Raw genomic sequence first — 22,131 nt, 5'->3', positions numbered from 1 at the left:
CCAACCAGGATGCTTTTATTGTTATTAACCAATTCAGTTATCAACTTGCACTAACAATGAATTCACTCTACTGTGGCTTTTTGGGGTAATGTTGATCACTAATTCGGCTCCTGAACCTCTGAAGTCTGAATATCAGTTTTAGACTCTCCAGTTTATGTAAAAGAAACTGGCTCCAGTGAATCTTGGTTTTACAAAATCAATGCTTCTTTCTTTCTACTTTATAACCAGCAAGCAATTCCAGTGTTACAAAGTATCCATTCATAGTAAGCTACACCTCCAGCTGTATACATTATCCACCTATCAGTGTACAGCTATTTTACAAACACTGCATATTTTCTTTGTGCCAGTAGTGCAATAATTATAGGAAAGACAATAAAGCTGGTGAAAAGATATCCAAGATAGGTGCCTTATACGTCCACTGATTATAATAAATGCCCTAGAGGTTCTACCGTTTCAGAATTCCCCTGGAAACGTTGTGCAACTTTAATATTTTAATAGTGCCCATTAACCGGATGTATTGGGTCATGTGAAGTCCATTTTCCTGTCAATGCAAGATCACTTGCTACAGAATGTCACTCTGTGATTTGTCTGACTTAAGTTTTAGATGATTCACACCACAGTCGAGCTTCCGATCTTTTCTCTTGGGATATTGTTGCACTCTAAAATTGTCCCAGTGCTGCTGGGGCGACACAAAACAAATATCTGTGTTATTAGATCACTCCATTTACAGTCTCATTTCCCTTCCTACCTGGTAACCTGCCGCGCGGATGCCCCACCTTTCCCATCTCATTGTTTGCACTGGAGTCAGCAAATGTGAGGTGCTGAGCGAGTTAACCGTGCAACTGAGCTGTAATTTAGCGGCAGAGAGAGCAGCGCTTGAGAGCCACCCTGCTGCCCGGAGCTCTACAGAGAGTCACTCTTCCAAGACACAAGGTGTCTGGACACGCTCCAGGAAATTCCCAGCCACACTGCAAAGCGGGGGCAGCCTTCCAGCAAAGCTTGGGTTTCGACGAGAAATCCCCTCTTCGAGCTCTGGCCCCCTCACACTGAGCAGAGTTTCAGAAAACGCCCCCAGCTGCTGGCTCCCTGCCTGTCCACCTCATGCAGCCTTGCAAATGACACCCCCGGGAAAAGGGACTGGGAACGAAAGCCGGGCTGAGATCCCTGCCAAGCAGCCAGGGATCCTGATGGGAAAGGGAGGTTAAGAGCATGCTGGCTGCTGCTCGGCAGCTCTGCGCTCCATGGGGCCAAGGAATGGGACCCGGGCGAGCTCCCGGGGGGATGGAACGTTGACTCGGGCGAGCTCCCGGGGGGATGGAACGTTGACTCGGACGAGCTCCCGGGGGGATGGAACGTTGACTCGGACGAGCTCCCGGGGGGATGGAACGTTGACCTGGGCGAGCTCCAGGGGGATGGAACGTTGACCTGGGAGAGGAGGCTCCAACGTCGAGACCCCCTTTGCGCCCCCGCGCAGTCTGATTTCTCGGAAAAGAAAGGACTTAGAAGAAAGCGCTCAATTCTGTCCCATTCCCATTGGCTAGCCGGAGGCTTTCCGCCGCTGTCCATTGGCTGCAAGCCCTGGCGGAGGCGGGATATCGCAGACCCTCCCCCTGCTTTTTAATAAATGCGAGGAAGGGGCGGGGGAGTGCCTACTTTCGCTTACCCTCTCTGGCCTGCGAGCGCTGTGCGCAGAGCGAGCCAGCTGCGCACATCTGGGTGAGCAGCGACCGGGGCGCAAGCAGATTCTGCAGACCGCTGACAGGTATTTGCATCTCACCCCTTCCTCCTCCGAGCAGAACGTTCTGCAGCTGGCAGGGTAGTTGGGCCGGGCAGAGCCCAGGTGGTGCGTCGTTAGCACAAGGGCTTTGCTAAGCCTGGCCTCTTCTTTTTAAAACCATTAACTAACGTTTGCATTTGCATTGATTTGAGGAGCTTTTTATTCCTTTGCAACCTCAGCTTCCTTTTTGCAGGTGAGATTTGAGCTTTGGAGGTGGCACGTTTCTGCCTCACGCTGGCCAGGGCTGGGCTCCCCCCTTGCTTTATGCTACTGCCTTTTGACCTAACTTTAAATGAAAGCATGGAGTTCGCTCCAGGCAGGAATCAGAAATGACCCTTAAGAATGTGGAGTGCAGCGCGTGTCCCAGGACTCTAACTGATTAAAAACAATCGCCTGCTGTGTTGACAAGAAATAAATCAATGATTCCTCAGTGATGCTGTGGAGAGGGATAATTGCAGATATTTTCCATATATGTTCTCTTTTATATTTAAATAATGTAATCTGGACTACACCTTGGTGAAACACATTCAGACTGGTGTCTGGGAGAGCATTTGCTAGTTTGCCAAGGCAAGGTAAAAGGTTTTGCCCATAGCCAGAGTACTAAAGTATAGGCTGGAGGAAAAGCAACATATGTAAACCTCTCTAACTTAAAACAAGACCCCAACAAAAATGACCCCCCCACACCATCCTGCATTAATGCCAGCAGTGTTACCTCTTGAGCAGTTTCATGAAACAATGGAGAAGCTGGGAGCTTAGAAAGTTTTCCCCAGCTTCCAAAATTCCAAACTCCCACCTTAGGTCTCTGCTTTAAAAAAAAGTGCATTGGGCACAATACACACAAACTGTGAGGGTAAGTGGTACTTTGAAACTGCTTTGAAGGGATGTGCAATGTCCTGTGACTGCCTAGTGATGGGCTCTGTCACTCGCTATGGGTCAAGGTGGTCAGGGACACAAGCTCATGCTCTGGGTGTCCCTAAACCTCTGTCTGCCAGAAGCTGGCATCGGATGACAGAGGTTGGATCACTCGATAATCGCCTTGTTCTCTTTATTCCCTCTGAAGCATCTGGCACTGGCCACTGTCAGAAGACGGGATACTGGGCTAGGTGGACCATTGTTCTGAACCAGTATGGCCAGGCTTATGTTCTTTTGATCCCTATCTTATTGTCTCCTGTTCCCTAAACAGTAAAATAATGTCTTGTTCTAATTGTCCTATTACGAATCCCACCTGAGCACAAATAGGAACATTTAGGCTAGAGACAGGTTAGGGGGTCTATTCAGCACACCCTCTAATGAGACAGAACTCTGGCTAACCTTCATAGGAATCTGGACAGAATGAATAGTGAGCAAGCAGTGCGATGGAGCCTTGTTGTTATCTTTTGCCCCCAAACCATATTATTGAATGGAGCTGATCTCCTCTTATTTAAGCAATAGGTAGGGTGGCCACTTTTTGGCTCTGGGGTAATAAAGACCGAGTAATATTAAAGGTTTGGGCTAAATGTACAAAAGGCAAAGTCATTCCTATGTCATGTGTGCGCCCAGTCTTTAACTAGCTCCATTGTCCCTACATTTTGTCAGGGATCACCAATCAGCATGTGGCTTGACATGCCACCAGCCTAGTTCTGTTAAACTCCATCTAACTGTTGCATCATGTAAACCCAAAAAATCAGTCATTCAGGGTTTGCATGCTTTGCATGGTGTGGAAGCCAGGTCAGTGTGTCAGGGATTCCGGACTAACATGAAGGATAGCATTTATGAACGATCGGATGAATTAGAGAAGAGTTGTTACCTTTAACTGCCTATTTCCCTGATGGTGTCGGTTAAGTTGGACAGTTAACATTAGTTTAATTAGGCCCAAAGTCATTTGGCCTGAGTTCAGCAGTGGCCCCAAAATGCATCTTGTCAAGTTAGTGCCATTGGTCCCTATTAAAAAGTTACAAAAGACAATTTGAAGCATTAACAGTTTATTCTCAAATAGAAGAATTTACCTAAATATCACTGAGTAATTCAGGGACAGATGAGAAGTGTGGACACATGATCTTTTTTCTGTTTATATGGTTTGTCTTTAATGTTACTGTGGACCCTTTTTCAGAGGAATGAGCCAACAAATCATAATTTAGGTGGTCTTGGACTTTGCCGTGGACTTCCTAATGATTAAACTGTTTAGGACCTGCTGCGGAAATGGGAGAGGGGTGAAAAATGCCATTTCTAAAAGAGGAAGAAACACTGAAAACTAATCAGTTGTTTGAGCCCTTGTGCTGCTATTTAGGCTGATCCCATCTCTGGTGCGGAGGCCAGGGAGGAAAATGCTGGTGGTTTTCCTGGGAATCTCTAAATCATGATCTGCAGCTCCCCTTGAAGAAGAAAATGGGATGCTAATTGGTGTCAGACAGGATAAAAACACCTTTCAACAATTGGAAGAAATGAGTGGTTGAAATCAGGAAGCAGGGTGGGTGGGGGAAGTTAGACTAAGGCTTGGGATTATTTGCTTTACATATTTATTTGCAGCAATGAAGTCCCTGGGGCCTCCCACCACTGGGAGATGTTGCACAAAGTGACATCATCAAAAAGAACCAGACAGCCAGTGCAAACATTGGTTTGGGTGATCCATGCCCTAACCCATCCTTCTGCAGTCTTAGGTCCTTTGAACTTACTTTCTAACCCCGGTTGGAATATTGTGGTTCCTTAAGTGTGCAGGTCCTTAGCATGCAGTTGTAGAATTAGGACCACTCTTCCATTGACATTGTCATGGCTCTGACTCTATTACCTGAATTTTTGCATGATGTCCTGAGTGTGAGGATTTGGCCAATGGAATAATGTATCACTCAGAGGAACCTCTTGAGCTTGGTCCACAAAACCCAGTTGAAATCCATGTTTGGAATGTAGGTTTTTCATGCATAATGTGTGGACAGATTTTCCCTGGGATAAACCCACACAATCCCCATTGACTTCAGTTGTGGGCCACTATGGAACACAATTCTTGTTAAACTTAGTTGTGTATGTGCATACAGGTGCTTTTCAAATTGTGCCCGTTACCAGCATGCCAATGACCTGCTTGCTTAATTGTTTAAAAGAATACTTCCCTTCCCCCCATTTTGTGATGTGCAAAAACAGCTTTGGAAATTCAAATAATTTACATACCTATTCTCATGCAACAGACACTGATCCTGGACGACTTGCTCACATGAGTTCTCTCGTTGAAATCAACGGGGTTTATTGTCTGACTAAGGATTGGGCCCTAAAACATAGCCAAACTGACTTACAGCCAAAATGGAATAAAATTACACTGAGGCAGAGAACTCTGTCTCTTTCAGCATGATTTATATTAAAACTGCTGAGCTATAACGAGAGGCCCAGTGATTAGGGGAAATTCTCAGGTTCTCACTAGAGTGATGCTGAATGCACTATAATTGGATGATTCTCTGAAATGCTAACTGCATTTTACTTTAGTTCATTAGTATATGTGCTAATTAATGGCTCAGTCCTGCATTCCTTGCTCAGCCCAAGTACCAGCGAGAGGTAGTGGAGTCTGTGTGAGGAGCAAGGATAGGGATATAGTAAGCCAAGAAATGCTAACCATAAGAGCATATCCGCTTACTAAATAGACTTCAGTGCAAACTCAATGGATTTCATTCTCCTCTCACACCAATGAAGAGCAGGAATAACTCCACTAACCTCTTCAGTGGTACAGCAGTGTCATGCCCCATAGTCCCTAGCAATGAATACATCCGGTAATTGGTAAGATCTTCCGCTGGTGAAAGTGGACATGGCTCCATTTAAGTCAGTGGAATTACACCAGCTCAGGTTCTTGCCCTCAGTGTAAAAGTCCGAGAGAAGAAATTGTAATAATCCAAGGGAACCAACTAATAGTGTGTTTTTTGTTTCTTGTTTCTCTGGCTAGACTGATTCAAATAAGGCTTCTTTTCAATAGTGCTCCTGAGAGTTTCAGTCCGTTAATTGGCTAGCTTTCATCATCTTTATTAGTCTGCTATTAGGCAGGCATTCAGCACAGTGTGAGGAATTTTTCACATCAAAAATAACATGGGGAAATAGTCTATAGCACTGAAATGTTGGCAAGACAAATGTTTAGTTAAGGGCTGAGCATCTTTCCAGCTAGGGGGGGATTTCCAGCTGTTGTTCTTGTGACTGGCACCTGAATTACAGAGAAGATGATTTTGTACAATATAAAGCAGCATTTGTCAAGATCTGCTGCAACGTGCATATTATGTGAGGAAGCGTTTGTGAGCGGGGACAGAGGAGTTGGGGAGGAAAGCCCTAAGCTTCCTGTACCGCCTGCAATTTTCCAAGAGGGACAGTTCTATGAAAGTATTGGACACGTCTGATTCACCGAGGCTCTGCCTAGAAATGTTCGTTCTATGAAATGTCTGTTTTTATTCATTTCTTTGGATCCTCCCCTCCCCAATTTACAAACAGATGCATATGGGCCCTGCAGACTGCACTTCAAGCAACTTTAGGCCAGGTTCTGCTCTTGGTTCTTAAACATTCTCTCTCCACTGAAATCCGTGGCGTTACTGTGCATTTACACCAGTGTAACTGAAAGCAGAATTTGGTTTTTTACATCTAAATTGTGCTCTTTTCCTTATTTATTAGGTATATTATGGTAGCACTTAGGAGCTCTGCCCTGGTCCAGGACCCCATTGTGCTAGGTGCTGTACAAACCCAGAACAAAAAGATAGTCTTTGCCCCAAAGAGCCTTGAAATCAAGTTTCAATCCACAGTGTGAATAGTGGGCAGCATGGTCTAGTGGTGAGAGCTGGGGAGTTCTTGGTTCTAGTCCTGACTGATACCCACCCCCATTGTGGCCTGGGGCAAATCACTTATCCCCTCTCTGTGCCTGTTTCTTTATTTGTAAAATGGGGATAATAATAGTGAGCGTTGAGATCCTTGAATGGTAGTTACTATATAAGTGCAAATTATTGCTATTAATAGTAATTTATAATGGGCTGTCTGTCACAGAGTATTGGAGGCATTTAATAGTTTTGGTGTTGGTTATCTGTACACAATAATTAGGACATTTTGATATCTCTGTATATTGTCTGTTCAGTGCTGACCATGTACAAGACATAGAAAATGAAGACAGCTCTGGCCAATGGTGCATAGTCTAACCCCCCTCCAATTGCTGCTGACTCCTGATGTCTGCGTACTGTACAGAAGAACTCCTTGAAGTGTGACACTTGATTTCTGTGTGTGACTGGCGGGAGGCATTTAACGGATCCTGTGAATTTCACTTTCAGCATGTGTGACCGGAATGGTGGGAGACGGCTCAGGCAGTGGCTGATCGAACAGATCGATAGTGGGATGTACCCAGGACTGATCTGGGAAAATGAAGAAAAAAGCATGTTCCGCATCCCGTGGAAACATGCTGGGAAACAGGATTACAACCAGGAGGTGGATGCTTCTATATTCAAGGTAGGAGAGACAGTAAATTTCTTTTCTTAACACTGCTCGTGCACCGTGACTTGCTCCTTCATTGCAAACATATTGGACACATCCCCTTCCTGCCTGAGCAGCACTGCCCTGGCTCTGATTCTCTAGGCTGCCGATTGCCTCTGGAGAGTTGCCGAGTGCCTTTGTCTCCCACTGACTTTGCAGGCAGTGCTCAACCTGCTCCTATTTTTGGCAGTATAACAGATTTCCATCCTGACATGCTTTTTTTTTTCCCAGTGAGAATTGCCTAGAGCTGCAATCCACCTTTAATTTAAAGTCATTCGGGCATTAATAATACATCACCTACCTCTTCCTAAAGGTGCCGAGCCCCCACAGCTGTTGTTGATAGGGCTGCTCTAACATTTTTTTCATGGAAGATTGGTGTTTGCAAAGAACTGCCTCTGTATAGAGATGAAACTTAGTAGGCTAAATCTGGCTCAGACATACCGCCGGAGCCCTCTTGGCTGCATTGAGGCTGCACAGGTGTAAGGTGGAGAATTTGACCCAGTGAGTTAGCGTCTCCAACTTTTCAGCTAAGATTTTGAATATGGAGTAGATTGGTGGTACTAACTGGTCCTTTTTCTGGTTTTTATTATGGATAGTTGCTGTAGACATTTATTTATAAACCAAACTCAGCCCCCATCCTGCAAATGCTTATTCATGTGCACAGCTTTATTCACTGCAAAATGTCCCATTGATTTCAGTCAAGTCTCTGCAGGATCAGGGCCTAAAGAAGTATTTTTACACACCAAAACGGCTCCAAAGGGATCACGCCTGCTAATTTAATACTGTTTTCCAAATCAATATGTGGACATTATATTGCGAGACACCATGTTGATAAGCTTTTTCAAATGTCCATAAATATGAATTTTCACTAGCCTGTAATAATAATAAAAAGCTCTTATATAGATCTTTCCATCAGGAGATCTCAAAGTGCTTTACAAAGAAGGTCAGTATCATTATCCCCATTGCACAGATGGGGAAACTGAGGCACCGAGCAGGGAAATGACTTGTCTAAGGTCACCCAGCAGCTAGTGGCCAAGCAGAGAATAGAAACCTGGTCTCCTGAGTCCCACTTCTGTGCTACAGTATATCAACTGGGCAACCCTGCCTCCCCTGCAATGAAAATCATGCCAGCCTTGAGTGATAGCTTTTTTAAAAGCACTTAATATTGTGGACGTGATTTCCGAGACTGAATGCACCATTGTGCATCTGTATGCAAAAGCAATTTAAAACCCCCCAATTATTGCTATTATGCTTGAGCTGAGCACAGTTGTGTTAATTCCAAATGTAGTTTTTGGAAATCAGACCTTCCATGGGCAAGAGTATTGAGCACACAGAAGATTGTTTAGACTAGTTTAGAGCTGGGACACACCAACGAAAAGAAGAGAGTGCAAAGCTTAAGACTCTCCCCTCATCTCTCACTCACCTTCCCATCATGCTGAGGGTAATTACAAGGCTAATTTTGGACTGTGACAGATCGTGCAAGTCACAATTTGTGGAAAATTCTGGAAAGAGAAGAATTTCGTGTCAGGGAAATGGTGGCCCTGTACAGGCTGTTTGCATGCAATAGTCTCCCCTCTCGGCTTGTTGTCAGATTTTGGGGCAAGAGGTTTTTTGTTGTGTTTTTTAAAAACTTGTTCGAAACATATTGCAGCTTCCTCTTTGCACTGGTGAGTCAGAGCTTACACTGATTTTGTGGGCCAGATTCCCCTGTGCCTTGAGTGGTCATTTCCACCTGGACAAAGTGACTGTAGAACACTACTCCTGGGATGAATGGAGAACTCTGAGTGGGAAGCATTTTACGTGGCTTTAAATGATGACGGCAGAAGCTGCAGTGCCCCGGAGAATCAGGCACTTTGTGAGTCAGCATGAAGGATAGGACAGTACAGTAGTTAGGGCCCTGACCTAGGAGATGAGGCTTCAGTTCCCACCTCTGATGTACTTGCTCAAGGTTATCCAAGAAGTGTATCTCTGCCCCTCAGTTTCCCATCGGTGAGAATGGGATAACAGCCCTTCTCTGCCGAACAGCAGTGTTGTAACTGAAGATAAATCCAGTGATGATTGTGAGGAGCTCAGACACTGCAGTGACAGTGGCCAGGCAAGTACCTCGGCATGGTGGTTAGATCTGCGGTGGAAGTCACTAGGAGTTTCCCTGAGTGACGACATCAGGAAACGGCCTTGAGGAACAAATGTGAGATTTGGCCCTAAAGTTATAAACTAAGCTTCTGATTTTAGCCTTTAACCAATCAGAAGACAATGAAATTGGCGTTTAGCCAATAAACACCAGAAATGGTTACTTGGATCTAAGGGTTTGTCTACACAGAGCTGTAATACGGACTATGGGGCTGTGGTTTCTAAAGTGCTCTAACGTGCTGTGCATTAATTGGTCTGTGTAGACCCTGCTGGTGCTCACTAAAGACTCCCTAGTGCGCTTTAATGTGGTGCTGTTTGAAATGGTACTACATTAAAGCACCACTTGGGAATAGTACCAAGAGATTACTCATTGCTGTAGACACAGAGAGAGCCCCAAATCACCTGATTTTTTTTTGCCATCTGCATAAAAGTTCAAAAATTGCTAAAAGTAAACCCTGAAAAATGAAATTAATAAACTCCGTAAAACAGAGCTCTAATTATAAAGCTGGTTCTTCAGTCCTGTGGCCCTTTTCTCTTTTGTTTTAGGCTTGGGCAGTTTTCAAAGGGAAATTTAAAGAAGGTGACAAAGCCGAGCCAGCCACTTGGAAAACGAGGCTACGCTGTGCTCTGAACAAGAGCCCGGACTTCGAGGAGGTGACTGACAGGTCCCAGCTGGACATCTCGGAGCCGTACAAAGTGTACAGGATCGTCCCAGAGGAAGAGCAAAAATGTAAGTGTCCTGATAAGCTAAGTGACTTGTTCCATAGCCACTTACCTCCTGAGCATTGAACGTCTGGGGGATTTATAGGAGAAGAGAGATTGTGTCTGGTTATTAAAGCAAAGGGAAAAACGGAAGTGGACTTACGCCAGCTTTGACGTGCATTCAGCTGCATTTCCTGTGCCACGCCCCACCTCCAGGTGATTCCACTGGGTCAGGCTGTACCCCGAAGATCAGTGCCCGGAGAGCTGCCGTGGTCATGAGATGGGTGGGTGGTGTGTGTGTGGGTGGGTGGGATCAGTCACCTCCATGGCACTGTCCCACTCTTCCCTAGAGCTGTGGGCAGGGATCCATGGCTGGGGAGGGGCAGGCAGAGGGCAGATATGGGAAATCAAGGGGTTGGAGGAGGAGAGGCTAGGGGGTCATGCATTCTTTCTTCCTCAAAGCCACCTGGGGAAAGGTAATGTAGCTTTAAACTGCCTTCACTTTACTGTAGCCACATGGCCGGTGGAACCTTTTCAAGGAGGATTCTGGGGTTGCCTCTTAGCAAGGAAAGGCCTGGCAGGAGACTGTGTGCTGGGGAGAGGGACAAGGGCCCCAAGGTCACTGCAGATGCACAGGACTCTCATGTGGAGAGCCACTGGAAGTCCATGCCATCAAGACTATTTTTCTTTCTTCCTGGGGGGAGAAGAGCAAACACTCCTCGACCCCCACTGGAAGGATCTGGGGAAAACTCCACCCTCCTCCCCACAGCCTCATCCCACAGCTGTTTGAGTAGGAGAGGCTATTCCCGCCGAGTAAAAAACCAAACAGAACGTGCTGTCTGTGACATTAGCTGACAATACTCTATGGCAGTCTGACTCAGAAGGTCTGATCCTGTTCTCACTTACACCAGCATAAACCTAGAGTGACTCCATTAAGTCAATGGAGTTCTTTCAGGATAAGTGTGGGCTGAGATCAGAATCCGCCCCGAAGTCTGTCCTGGTGAAGGTTTTAGTTGTGGTTTTGGCCTTACATTCTGTCCTGATGCCCCCCTCTAACCTAAAGGTGCATCTGCTTTAATCTGTACAGATGCTGAGGAAATAGAATAACTCTCTCGCATTGCCCAACAGTAAAAGCAGCGATTATAGTAACCAGGGTTCAGCAGAACAGTTGTTGCTGTGATGTCCGGTCTGGTGTTAGCTGTGCAAAGTTTATTTTTATTTGTGGTTTTGTTTGTGCTTTTTTTTTTTTTTTTAAGCATGCAAAATCTGGTTGTCAGGAAGTCTACCTTTAGCATTTTGGTCTCTGTCAACTTCATTCACGCAGAAGGCTTTATATTTCTGTACACTTGTTATAAGCATTATGCAAATCGCATTACATTTCCCTCTCAACAATGTAGAGCTGTGCTTTGGCAGGGAAAAAAAATCTCCAATGAAGGTTAAATTGTTCCCAGCCGCAGCAGAACTGTGGCTGTTTTCTGGATTTAAACTTATTCACACCCATGCAATCCGCTGGGCTCAATCCTGCAGTCCTTGCTCTGGCAAAACTGCCATTGATTTCATTGGGAATGGAAAGGACTACAGCTGCAGGGCCAATGGGGTTGCACAGTTGTAAAGCGACAGGTTGGCTCTAAAGTGGTACATTGTCCAGTGAATTCCCCATACATGGCAGTGAGGGGTAAGAGCCCATGAAGGATTCTAAGTTTTTTTTATTTTACAATGGTAAATATTTCCCCAAAGCAAGTCACCTCTATCCCATGGCCTTCTCTTGCATGCTTTATGGTCTGGTTCCTTGTTAGATCACTGCATGTGGTATGATGCGTTGAGCACTGAATTGTTGTATTTCTTTCCAGGCAAAGCGGGTATTGCTAATGGAGGCAGCTTGAATGAAGCCACTGACATGGACTGCAGTCCTTCTGCAATAGATGACCTAATAAAAGAGGTAACTAACTGCTAGAGCAAAGCAATCTCTCTTTGGTTGGAAGGGCTAGATGGTAAAGTTTCTCCATGAAATTGTTTATTGCATTTTTCTAATGATAGGACCATACGGCCAGGGGAACTAGATTTTGATATCACTGGTGCAAGAAGAACAAATCTGCATGTTTTACAGACACGTTAGTTACATTCATTCATGTAACACCATGCGCAGACCTGTGGCTGTTGCTTGTCATATCAATGCATCTCACGTTTGCATACAGTTCAATAAGAGTTTCACTAGAGGGTCAGACTTTTGCAGCTCTTGTCTCCCTTCATTGTGATGCAAAATTGTTGGGGTAAATTCTGCTCTCAGCGTGCCCATGAAATCCAAGGCCCACTCCTTCTAACCAGTCACAAAGCTGAAGAGTTCACCTATGTCACAATATCCCTGCTGCCCTAGTATGTTTGCTTTTTACTATTCCTGTTCAGGGGCCGGTGAGCAATTTAGATAACGACTTCTTTTCCATACGATATTGATTGCCATTTATATGATGTTGATTGCCTGAAACTGCAAAACTGCTTAACCTGTTTTGTTGCCTGGATGATCTAATGGCTTTTCTGTCTTCCTCAGTCCCCCACTGTAGACGAATACCTTGGTATAATAAAGAGAAGCCCTTCCCCACCTCAGGAGAATTGTAGAAACCCTCCAATACCAGACTGGTGGATGCAGCAACCTAGCCCTGGTAAGACACTAACAACATATCCAGGACTTATAGAACAGAGTGTCTAGTTTGATTGAGTAATCCCTCGAGGACACAACCAGGATAGCAAAGACTAATTTTGGTGATCTCTGAATAGCTGCCCCTATATTTGGTGCTTGTGGAGGATTTTTTTATGTTTGAGGAACAAGTTTATTAAGAATGTCTAAAATATCATCATACCTCGAATTTAAATCTTACTGTAAGTACAGGAAAATTGATCTTTGCAATGGCATGTGTCATGACCGTCGATGCTTTGTAGTTGCTCAGGGGGTTACGTCTGACTCTACAGATGTTCAGAAGCCCCAGATCTAAAGTATAAGGTTCATTTCATGATCACCTTGGCAGTGAGATTATAGTCCGTGCTCTGGCAAAGCTCCCATTGATTCCACTGGGAATGGTAAGGACGACAGCTGCAGGCCCAATGGGGTTAAAGCGACAGGTTGGCTCTAAGTGGTACATTGTCAAGTGAATTCCCCGTACATGGCAGCTCCGTTCTGGATCCCATGTTGGGAATCCCCGTTCTGTCGCTGCTCCCCTGGTTGGGGAAGTGGAACCCCTGATGTGGGCAAGGCTCCTTGCAGGGTTTTCTTCTCTCATGAAATCGTGGAGGGATCAGGACGATATGGAGAGGAAGAATTTAGGGGTAGAGAGGAAACCGCACTGGGGCAAAATGAGCGGGTGGCTGGGTCGTTGGATTTACCAGAGATCCCGGTGCTTGTGTCAAAACTTGGCACACAAATATAACTTTATTTCTTCTCCCGCAGCATCTGTGCCCCTGATGAATGGGTACTCCAGCTACGAACCGCTGCATTCAGGTACTGGAAATCCCACTTCCTTGCTCAGTTAGGTACTGTGCCCTCAGTCGGTGTGGTGTAAGTTGTCTCTCATGCGGCACTCCCAGGCGGGACCTGGCTTTGCTGCCATTGTGGCCCTGTTCATGCTCACCCAGAGAAAATCACCCTTAAAAATGGCAGAGCCACCGAAAATGGCAGCTTAGGGCTTAATTGCTCAGAAACGCTCTGACTTCATAAGCCGCTGTTCCATTCTCCGCACCCAGGCAAAGGAATTAAAGCGTCCAAGCAGTAGCAGAGATGCATGCGCCAGGGAGGAGGCCAGATCCTGCCCAATAAGATGATGCCTTTGCACTGCTCCAACAACACGTAAAGTTGGCTTAAAGAGCCAGCCGGGGATTCCCTGGGCCTAGGGAAATCCCCAAGTGGCATGAAGCTACCATAGCCCCGGCTCTGTGCCAGTCCTTCCAGCCCTCCCCGGGTGTTGAAGATATGCCAAAAGCTGGAGGGACTGTGGCCAGAGCGCTCCATGCTTCAGTGATCTGGCCAGCACAGCAGCTCATAGGTGCCACCTTGAGGCTGGTCTGACTTGTGCTGAGGACCAAACCAGCCCCTGGGTGCCACCAGCATTGGGGAAGAGGAGTGTAAGGGTGACATTAAGCCTCCTTTGCTCTCCCTACCAGCCACAGCGAGAACTGGGCTTGGCATAGCTGAGGACTGGGCTCTTGGTTGCAAATCCACTATGCAGGTTGCTTACCCACGGCAAATCTGCTCTGCATCGGTACAGGCATTGGTTTGGAGACCTAGCACGTTCTTTAGATAACAGACAGTAGCGCGAACGAAAGGGCAAGTTTCAGCAGAGGTGCAGATGCAAACACGTAGGGCAATATAGTTAGCTAACAAGGGACAAAGTCTGAGACACCTTAAGGGCAGAGAGTTTGTTGGAGGAAGGATCCCAGGCCCACAGGGGATGCCCCCCTGCACACCTTTGTGGCAGCATAAAATGGCTGTCCTGGTCTTTGACTCCTTTACATTTGCTTCACTAAAGGCAGGAGCAGTGCAGTCCACTTGGATGAAGGCTCTTCCAGGATGATTGTTCCCTGGATAATGAAATCTGGAGTGGGTGGGGAGTTTCCAAGGGGCAGTTTATAAACCCGTTACCCCCGTGGCTGAGCACTTACCTGAGTCACGCTGTTGGCTTCAGTGGGGCTGCTCATGGAGTAAGGAAATATTCAAGGTGAGGAAGGGTGTTAGAATCTGCTCCGGGGCAGCTACTGTGCGAAGTATGCAGTCACCTGCTTCTCCAGTTCCCAGTGAAAAGGTAGAAGGATCCTGGTGCGTGCAATCCGTGCCCACCATGCTGACATGTGTAATCATGTTTGCACACTGTTCTGCTGGCATGTTCTACCGAAATCTAACCAAGGGGTAATTGGTAAAACTAGATAAGTCTGACCAGTTAGATTGACCTATCAGCTGCCGATAGACATGTGGGACTCTGGAGGATTGGGAAGGTAAAAGGTTGCTTGCTACAGAGCATGCTGAATTCAGAAAAACTGTGCTGAAAATCAGTGTCCCCGGTGGGAAGTCTGAGAGGGTCAGGGAGGAAACAACTGGAGTTGTTCCTCACAGGAGTAGTCCCATTAAAGACAACGCTTGCTGAGTGAGGTCTGCTCATGCGTGCCGGGGTTATAGGAGCAGCCATTGAATATCCTGCTGATTCTGGCCCCCGAGAGCTGTGATGCTGACACTTTGCCTAGCTCGACAGCAGGGAATGCACAGAGCATTTCAAGGGCTTCACCGCTTAAGTGGAGCTTCGCTATCCTGTGCAATGGGATGGTTATTCCTGCAGCCCTGGGTGAAGCAGCGGCGGGGGTTAGCTGCGTCCTCTAATTGGCTGTGTGCGGGCGTGTCTCCCTGCAGCGTACTCGCAGATGGTGATCAGTTTCTATTACGGAGGGAAGCTGGTTGGCCACACTACTACCTCTTACCACGAAGGCTGCCGAATTTCCCTGAGCCACGCCCCCGCCCACTGTGACAAGCTGTATGGCCCGGAGAGCCTGGAGCACGTGCAGTTCCCTTCCGCTGACGCCATCCTGAATGACCGCCAGAAGCACATCACCAAGAAGCTCTTCGGGCACCTGGAACGAGGGGTGCTGCTGCACAGCAACAAACAGGGTATCTTCATCAAGAGGCTGTGCCAGGGGAGAGTCTTCTGGAGTGGAAACAACGTGCTGTACAGGGACAGGCCCAACAAGCTGGACCGGGATGAGGTGGTCAAAATATTCGACACCAACCAGTTTGTCCGAGGTTGGTGAAACATTCCCACCTCGCTTGATCCACCCTCTTCATTACAGCTGACTTTTCTGCCCCCCCCCCCCCCCCCGCCATTGTCCTCGGCGCACTGACACACGGATAGAGCCATGTTGCTGTAGGATGGTGTCTACATCTTCCTGTACTGATAGGGGTCAGATCTTCAGCTGGTGTAAATCGGCTCCAGTGAAGGGCTGTTGTTTTTAAGGCGTTTACGATGGGAACAGGCGACCCCGTGTCTTGAGTTCTTGGCAAGCTTTAGCAATCCTTATCGCACCCACGTAAGGTGGGGCGGCGGGGAATGGAGCCACAGAGATGCTAAGTGACTCGCCTGAGGTCACACAAGACATCGGTGGCAGAGCAGGGAATTCCACCCAGGTTTCTTAAGTCCCATAGTAGTGGCCTAACCACTCGACCATCCTTTCTATGCCTGAAGTCAAAGAACCTATGCTGATTTATGCCAGCTCAGGATCTGGCCCAGAATGTATAGACCTCAGCCCCAAAGTGCTCACGTAGTCTATACATCCTTGCCAACACTTATAAAAACAAACACAGTAGTATCCCTTTCCACCAGACGCTCTGGCTTATCTCTTGTGAGCGGTGGTGTTTGGAGATATTGTATAAAAACCCCACTGCAGTGTTTTACATCAAGCGAGGGCACGATTGATAGGTTTCAAAAAAAAAAAAAAAAAAATCTAAAGCGCAAAATAACATTCCTAAAGGCACTGTATGGGATACTGAATCTGTGTTAATACATATTAATGCAGGGCCCAATTCTTTCTCCTCAGGGTACAAGGAATGTCTGTGGACTTACCTGAGGCGGGAAGATAAGACTTTTAGTCATTCTTCCTTTTTTAGTCCTCCCCTGAAAGCACTAGATCAGCAGTTCTCTACTAGGGGTCTAGGGCCCCCTGGGGGCCACAAACGGGGTTCGCCAGGCGGGGCTGGCATTAGGCTCCATGGGGCCCAGGATAGAAAGCCCAAGCTGAGCCAGAGGCCTGGCGTGTGGAGATGAAGCCAAAGTCTGAGCAACTTAGCTTTACAGGGCACCCAGTGGTGTGGGGTCCTGGGCAGCTGCCCTGCTTGTTACCCCTTAAGGCCAGCCTGGGCTTTTATATACAGAAAAACACTTGTGGCACAAGTGGGCGGTGGTGTTTTTATAGCATGTTGCGGGGGGGAGGGGCTCAGAAAGAAAAAGGTTGAGGACCTCTGCTCTACATCAAATCAATCTTCTCCCCAGAGAAGCTCCATCAGTCTCCTGTGGAGGGATGGGATGTGCTTGTTGCCAGACTCAGGCTACATCTACACTACAGGGGGGGGGGGGTCGATTTAAGATACGCAAATTCAGCGACGTGAATAGCGTAGCTGAATTCGACGTATCGCAGCCGACTTACCCCGCCGTGAGGATGGCGGCAAAATCGACCTCTGCGGCTTCCCGTCGATGGCGTTTACTCCCACCTCCGCTGGTGGAGTAAGAGCATCGATTTGGGGATCGATTGTCGCGTCCCGATGGGACGCGATAAATGGATCCCCAAGAGGTCGATTTCTACCCGCCGATTCAGGCGGGTAGTGTAGACCCAGCCTCAGAGGGGCAGAGGGCTTTGCACCCAGGATCTTGACTCTTCTTAGTCTAAATGACTACAGAAGCAGTACAGCTGGCGGACTGGACTGGCCAGGTGTCCTTGCTATTGAATAAGAGATTATCTTAGTCTGCATCTCAGCACAGTGTCACTTATACAGCTCTTTAACGAGGCTTTCCTGCATTGGGATTTTTAACCCCCGCCCCTCTAATTTTCTCTCTCCATAAAAGCTAAATACCTCTTGCTGAGTGTTCATGCAGTGCTGCCAGCAGGTGTTTGTGTGGGTTTGTATACAACACTTGCTGCCGAGGTGTGTGTACGCAATTCTCCCTGCAGGTGAATAAGCCACCTGCTGCAGCTGCGTGTGCTAATGTCTCACTGAAGTTAGTTGGTTTCCATCCTTTCCAACCATCTGTTTTTCTCCTCTTAGAGCTGCAACAGTTCTACAGCAGCCAAGGCCGTTTCCCGGAGAGCAAAGTCCTGCTGTGCTTTGGCGAAGAGTTTCCAGACACAGTCCCTTTACGCTGTAAATTAATCCTGGTACAGGTAAGGCACATTCATGAGAAACAGCCATTGCTTGAGCTGCCCCTTCGTTCTCCTACAACTCAGAAATGCATCCCCAAGACTACCTGGTTTCTGTCTCTTAACTTTCAGAGCCAGATGTTTCCAAACTCAGAAGCATAGGGCTGCATGCAATTTGCGTACCTAATTTCAGGGACAGATTAACGTAGGGGCTTTAGGGGCTGCAGCCCTGGGCTGAGGGGGGCCCCAGTGCAGCAGGGCTTAGGCAGGGTGCCTGCATGCCATGGCCCCACACCACTCCTGGAAGAGGCCGGCTGCTGGCACGTCTCTGCGTGCCCCTAGCAGGGGTGGAGGCAGCTCCACACGCTGTCCTTGCTGCAGCATCGTCTTCGTAGCTCCCATTGCACAGAAACTGGCCAATGGGAGCTGCGTGTGTGGCACTTGTGGGCGTGGGCAGTGCACGGAGACACACTGTCCCTCTCCCCCGAGGGGCGCGCAGAGATGTGCCAGCAGCTGGCTGCTTCCGGGAGCAGCGTGGGGCCAGAGCCTCCACCTTGCATCCCCTTCTGCACCCCAACGCCCTGCCCCAGGTCAGAATCCCCTCCTGCACCAAACTCCCTCCCAGAGCTCGCACTCCCCTCCTGCACCCAAACTCCCTCCCAGAAAGAAACTAATATAACCGCTGTTCTAAAGTAAGAGGTAGGCTATTTTGAATTAACTTAACTATATTCTACATCTTTTAAGACTGAAATGTAACCACAGAACAACTACATTCATTAAAAGGCAAGTTTAGTATAGCATTAATAGCCTCGATGCCATAATTGTGATCATTTTGTTTTAAATTGGAAAAAGACTTAGATTTTGTGGGGCCCCTGTATACAATAGCCCTGGCCCACAGGAGAGTTAATCTAGCCCTGCCTAACTTGTTTACATATGTGCATCAATTGCATGTGTAAAATAGGTATTTGCTTGCACAAATCATCAGTTAGGCATCCAGGCTGCCAGTTAATTTTCTTTGCACACACAAATCCCCAAATAGCCCATGTCATCACATTGATTAAATGAGCAAATTAAGCACAAAACTGCACACAGACTCTGTCGGTTTAAAAATCTGGCCCTAAATTAGGAAGAAATGTATTTTCCCCCCTTCCCCTCTCTGTTTTCCCCCCCCCCTGTGCTTTGCATAGTCATTTGCTAAATATGTTAACTATGTACTGTGCTCCTTAGCCTGGTGATGACCTTTTTCTGGCCTCCCACTCCTGCCTGCCAGGCAACTGTCCAATAAATCCCTGCAACTGGTTATGCTGTTACCAGCAGGATTAGGGCTTCATGCAGAGAAGCAAGCGTAAGGGGTGAATGAACTTGAGAGTAATGGATAGTTTGCATGTAAAATCTTACAGTACAAAGGATATGGAAGAAGTGAATGGGAAAAACTCTGGTGGTAAATTAGAAACAAATAGGGAAATGAGTTTAATACACCCAGAATGGCTTTGTTCAAAGACTATAAAAAAAATCCAGGACCACTGAGTCTTTAAGTTAGACATCTTTGCTTTCTTTTGTTGATGACATCCTAATATATTCACCATGTTATTTATGTATATTACAGCACCGCCTAAAATCTCCAATCAACATAAGCCACAGAGCAGGCAGGGCCAACCTGGGTCCCGGCCCGACCAGTTTTGGGCTGGGCCAAACCTGAGCGGTGTTGTGACCCGATGTGCCAGTTCGCAACACCACTCACTCAAATTTGGCCCAGTCATCCATCTGTCATGAGGGAGGGACTGCCAGGCCAAACCGAGTGGTGCTGTGATCCCATGCACCACTCACTCAAAATTAACAGAGGGTCCTGTGGCACCTTTAAGACTAACAGAAGTATTGGGAGCATAAGCTTTCGTGGGTAGGAACCTCACGTCTTCAGATGGAAGATTTTTTACCCACGAAAGCTTATGCTCCCAATACTTCTGTTAGTCTTAAAGGACCCTCTGTTGCTTTGTACAGATTCAGATTAACACGGCTACCCCTCTGATACTTGTCACTCACAATTGGAAAGGATGGGGGCTCATGGTCAGGCTGCTGGTGAGGGGAAGGGAAGCAGAGGGCTAGGTAGGGTGTGGAAATCTGCACCCTCTCACATTTTCAAATGGATCTCCGCAACCCCTTCCAATTGAGATTAGAGCTCTATTGTGCAAGGCACTGTGTATATAGAAAGACATTCCCTGTCCTGAAGAATGTACAATTTAACTAGACAAAAGAGTTAGTGACTTGCCCAAAGCCCCATAGGAACTGAATCCGAGACCAGTTGCCTTAAGCACAAGACTATCCTTCCCCTCTTTTCCCAATTTTCCTCTTGAAGGAGGTTTTCCCTTTTAGACCGTTCTCTTCCTTGTGGTATCTGATGTACTGTATTGACAGTAGCTTGTGTACCCCCACTAGAGTGTTCAGTGAAGTCTGGGTGATAGTGGTTATGGTGAGTTGGAGGAAGATGTATGTCGTAAGTGTTCTCATCTTATTGAAACATCTTGGTGGTCTTTCCTTCTACCATAGGTTGAGCAGCTGTGGGTTAGACAGTTGGTGGAAGAGGCAGGAAAGGTCTACAGCAGCGGCCCGATGCTTCCGATAGCTGATGAGACCCAGCATGACCAAATATTCAGGATCTTCCAAGATATCTGCGGGACACACCAAAGACCTGTGTTTAGAGAAAATCAACAGATCACTGTCTGAATGCTTTTTAAAATAATGGTGGGGTTAATTTAGCCCCTGGTTGGTCTCAGCACTGTTTGAATTCCCCCCGTGGAAAACATTCTGATTTAGAATCTGGATGCCCAGGGCTTTTCTTTGTTGTTGTTTTAAAATAAACTCAGCAATTAAAATTTTCATTTGTGAGCAAAGGATCTAGACCAGAACGGTGAATTCTGGCTACATTTTATTTATATGGATGGCTTTTGTACCATTCTTTGTCTTCATGTAGTGCCGACAGCAAGTGGCTGAGGAAAGTTTCTTGAGTGTTGTGGGAGAGTGACCAGAAAGATCAGTAATGCCACTCTAGTATATTGAAGCGGTCACCGAACAGCTCTTCTTAGTGTCCGTGACCCATCTGGCAGTCAGAAAACTTAGGAGCAGATCCTGAGCTCAGTTGTAGTCAATGGAGCTATGATTACTTACAGCTGCAGTTTCATCCTCTTTTGCAAAAACCTCCATTTGGGAAGAACTGAAGCTTGTGAAAGATTTTTAAATGCTCAAACATACTGGAATGTCGCTAGGGATCAGGTCGTCCCACTGACTTCCAAACAGAGTTTGCAATACCACTGATGGTAAAAGACAATGGAAACTTTTTTAGAGCAAATATCCTTTTACTTCCAAAGGACCCGCTTCTGAAGTAACTTCTTGTTTGCCTTTATGACTGGGGTTTTTTTTGTATATTGAAGTATTTTGCAATTTGGAAATAAATCCCCAAATTATTTGTAAATATTGAATGTAGGAAATGATCATTTTAATTGTCTTAGCCAAAGAGATAAGAGTTTTTATATATGTAAATGCAAAATAAGTTTGTAGTAAAATGTTCATGTTTAGTTGGCTTTAGTCTCAAAAATGCATGTGCCCAACCTCCAATGTGTGTGCAAGTTGTGTGCCTGCTATGGTATGTGGGTGCATGTCCTGACTAACACCCATCATCATGCTTTCTATGCATGTGCAACTAGGGAATGGGAATTTTTAAGAAACGGGGTCATGTGCCTTACAACTGAAAGCCCAAAGCCAGTACTGCGTGTCTCTCTCTCTCTCTCTCTCTCTCTCTCTCTCTGCTAGGCTAAGTATTTATTTTATGCCTCTTTTTAAATGGTTTTGTAATTTGTATCTTGCAAATAAAGTGCTCTATTTTGTATCTTTTTATATCCATTCTTCTTTAATGTCCTAATGACTGGCACCAATGGGGTGTCACTGGGAGCCAGTTTCCCTTCCAAGGGGCAGTGTGCTGACTATTGCATTCTTTTGGGGTTAATCATGGGGAGGGATTTACTATCCTGGCCTGCCATGTTGGTGCTTTAAAGCCCACCGTTCTAAGGAACTGACCCTGTGAGTTAGGCCCTTGCAGCTCCCACAGAATTGATTTTGGCCCCCCTTTCTCCTCTCAGCCCCAGCGTGTGAGAGGAGAAATCCGTTTCCGCTTGCAGTTCCTTAGTCACTAAGGCTATACT

At 46.6% G+C, this 22,131-nt stretch overlaps 1 protein-coding gene across 1 annotated transcript; it reads left to right on the top strand.

Annotated features, from left to right (window-relative positions):
* The first annotated feature begins 862 nt into the window (after positions 1–862).
* IRF8 (interferon regulatory factor 8) lies at positions 863–21,818 on the top strand. The gene is made up of 9 exons (XM_005292278.4): positions 863–1,762; positions 7,030–7,204; positions 9,905–10,088; positions 11,911–11,999; positions 12,606–12,717; positions 13,500–13,550; positions 15,447–15,833; positions 17,847–17,962; positions 20,483–21,818. Exons 2-9 carry the CDS (start codon positions 7,031–7,033, stop codon positions 20,657–20,659), a joined length of 1,290 nt encoding a protein of 429 aa, XP_005292335.1. The 5' UTR covers positions 863–1,762; position 7,030; the 3' UTR covers positions 20,660–21,818.
* Positions 21,819–22,131: the final 313 nt, after the last annotated feature.

This window comes from Chrysemys picta, chromosome 14 (genome assembly GCF_011386835.1).
Source record: "Chrysemys picta bellii isolate R12L10 chromosome 14, ASM1138683v2, whole genome shotgun sequence".
In the NCBI taxonomy this organism is placed as follows: domain Eukaryota; kingdom Metazoa; phylum Chordata; order Testudines; family Emydidae; genus Chrysemys; species Chrysemys picta.
The sequence above is the reverse complement of the archived record's forward strand: the minus strand, read 5'-3'. Positions and strand labels throughout refer to the sequence as shown.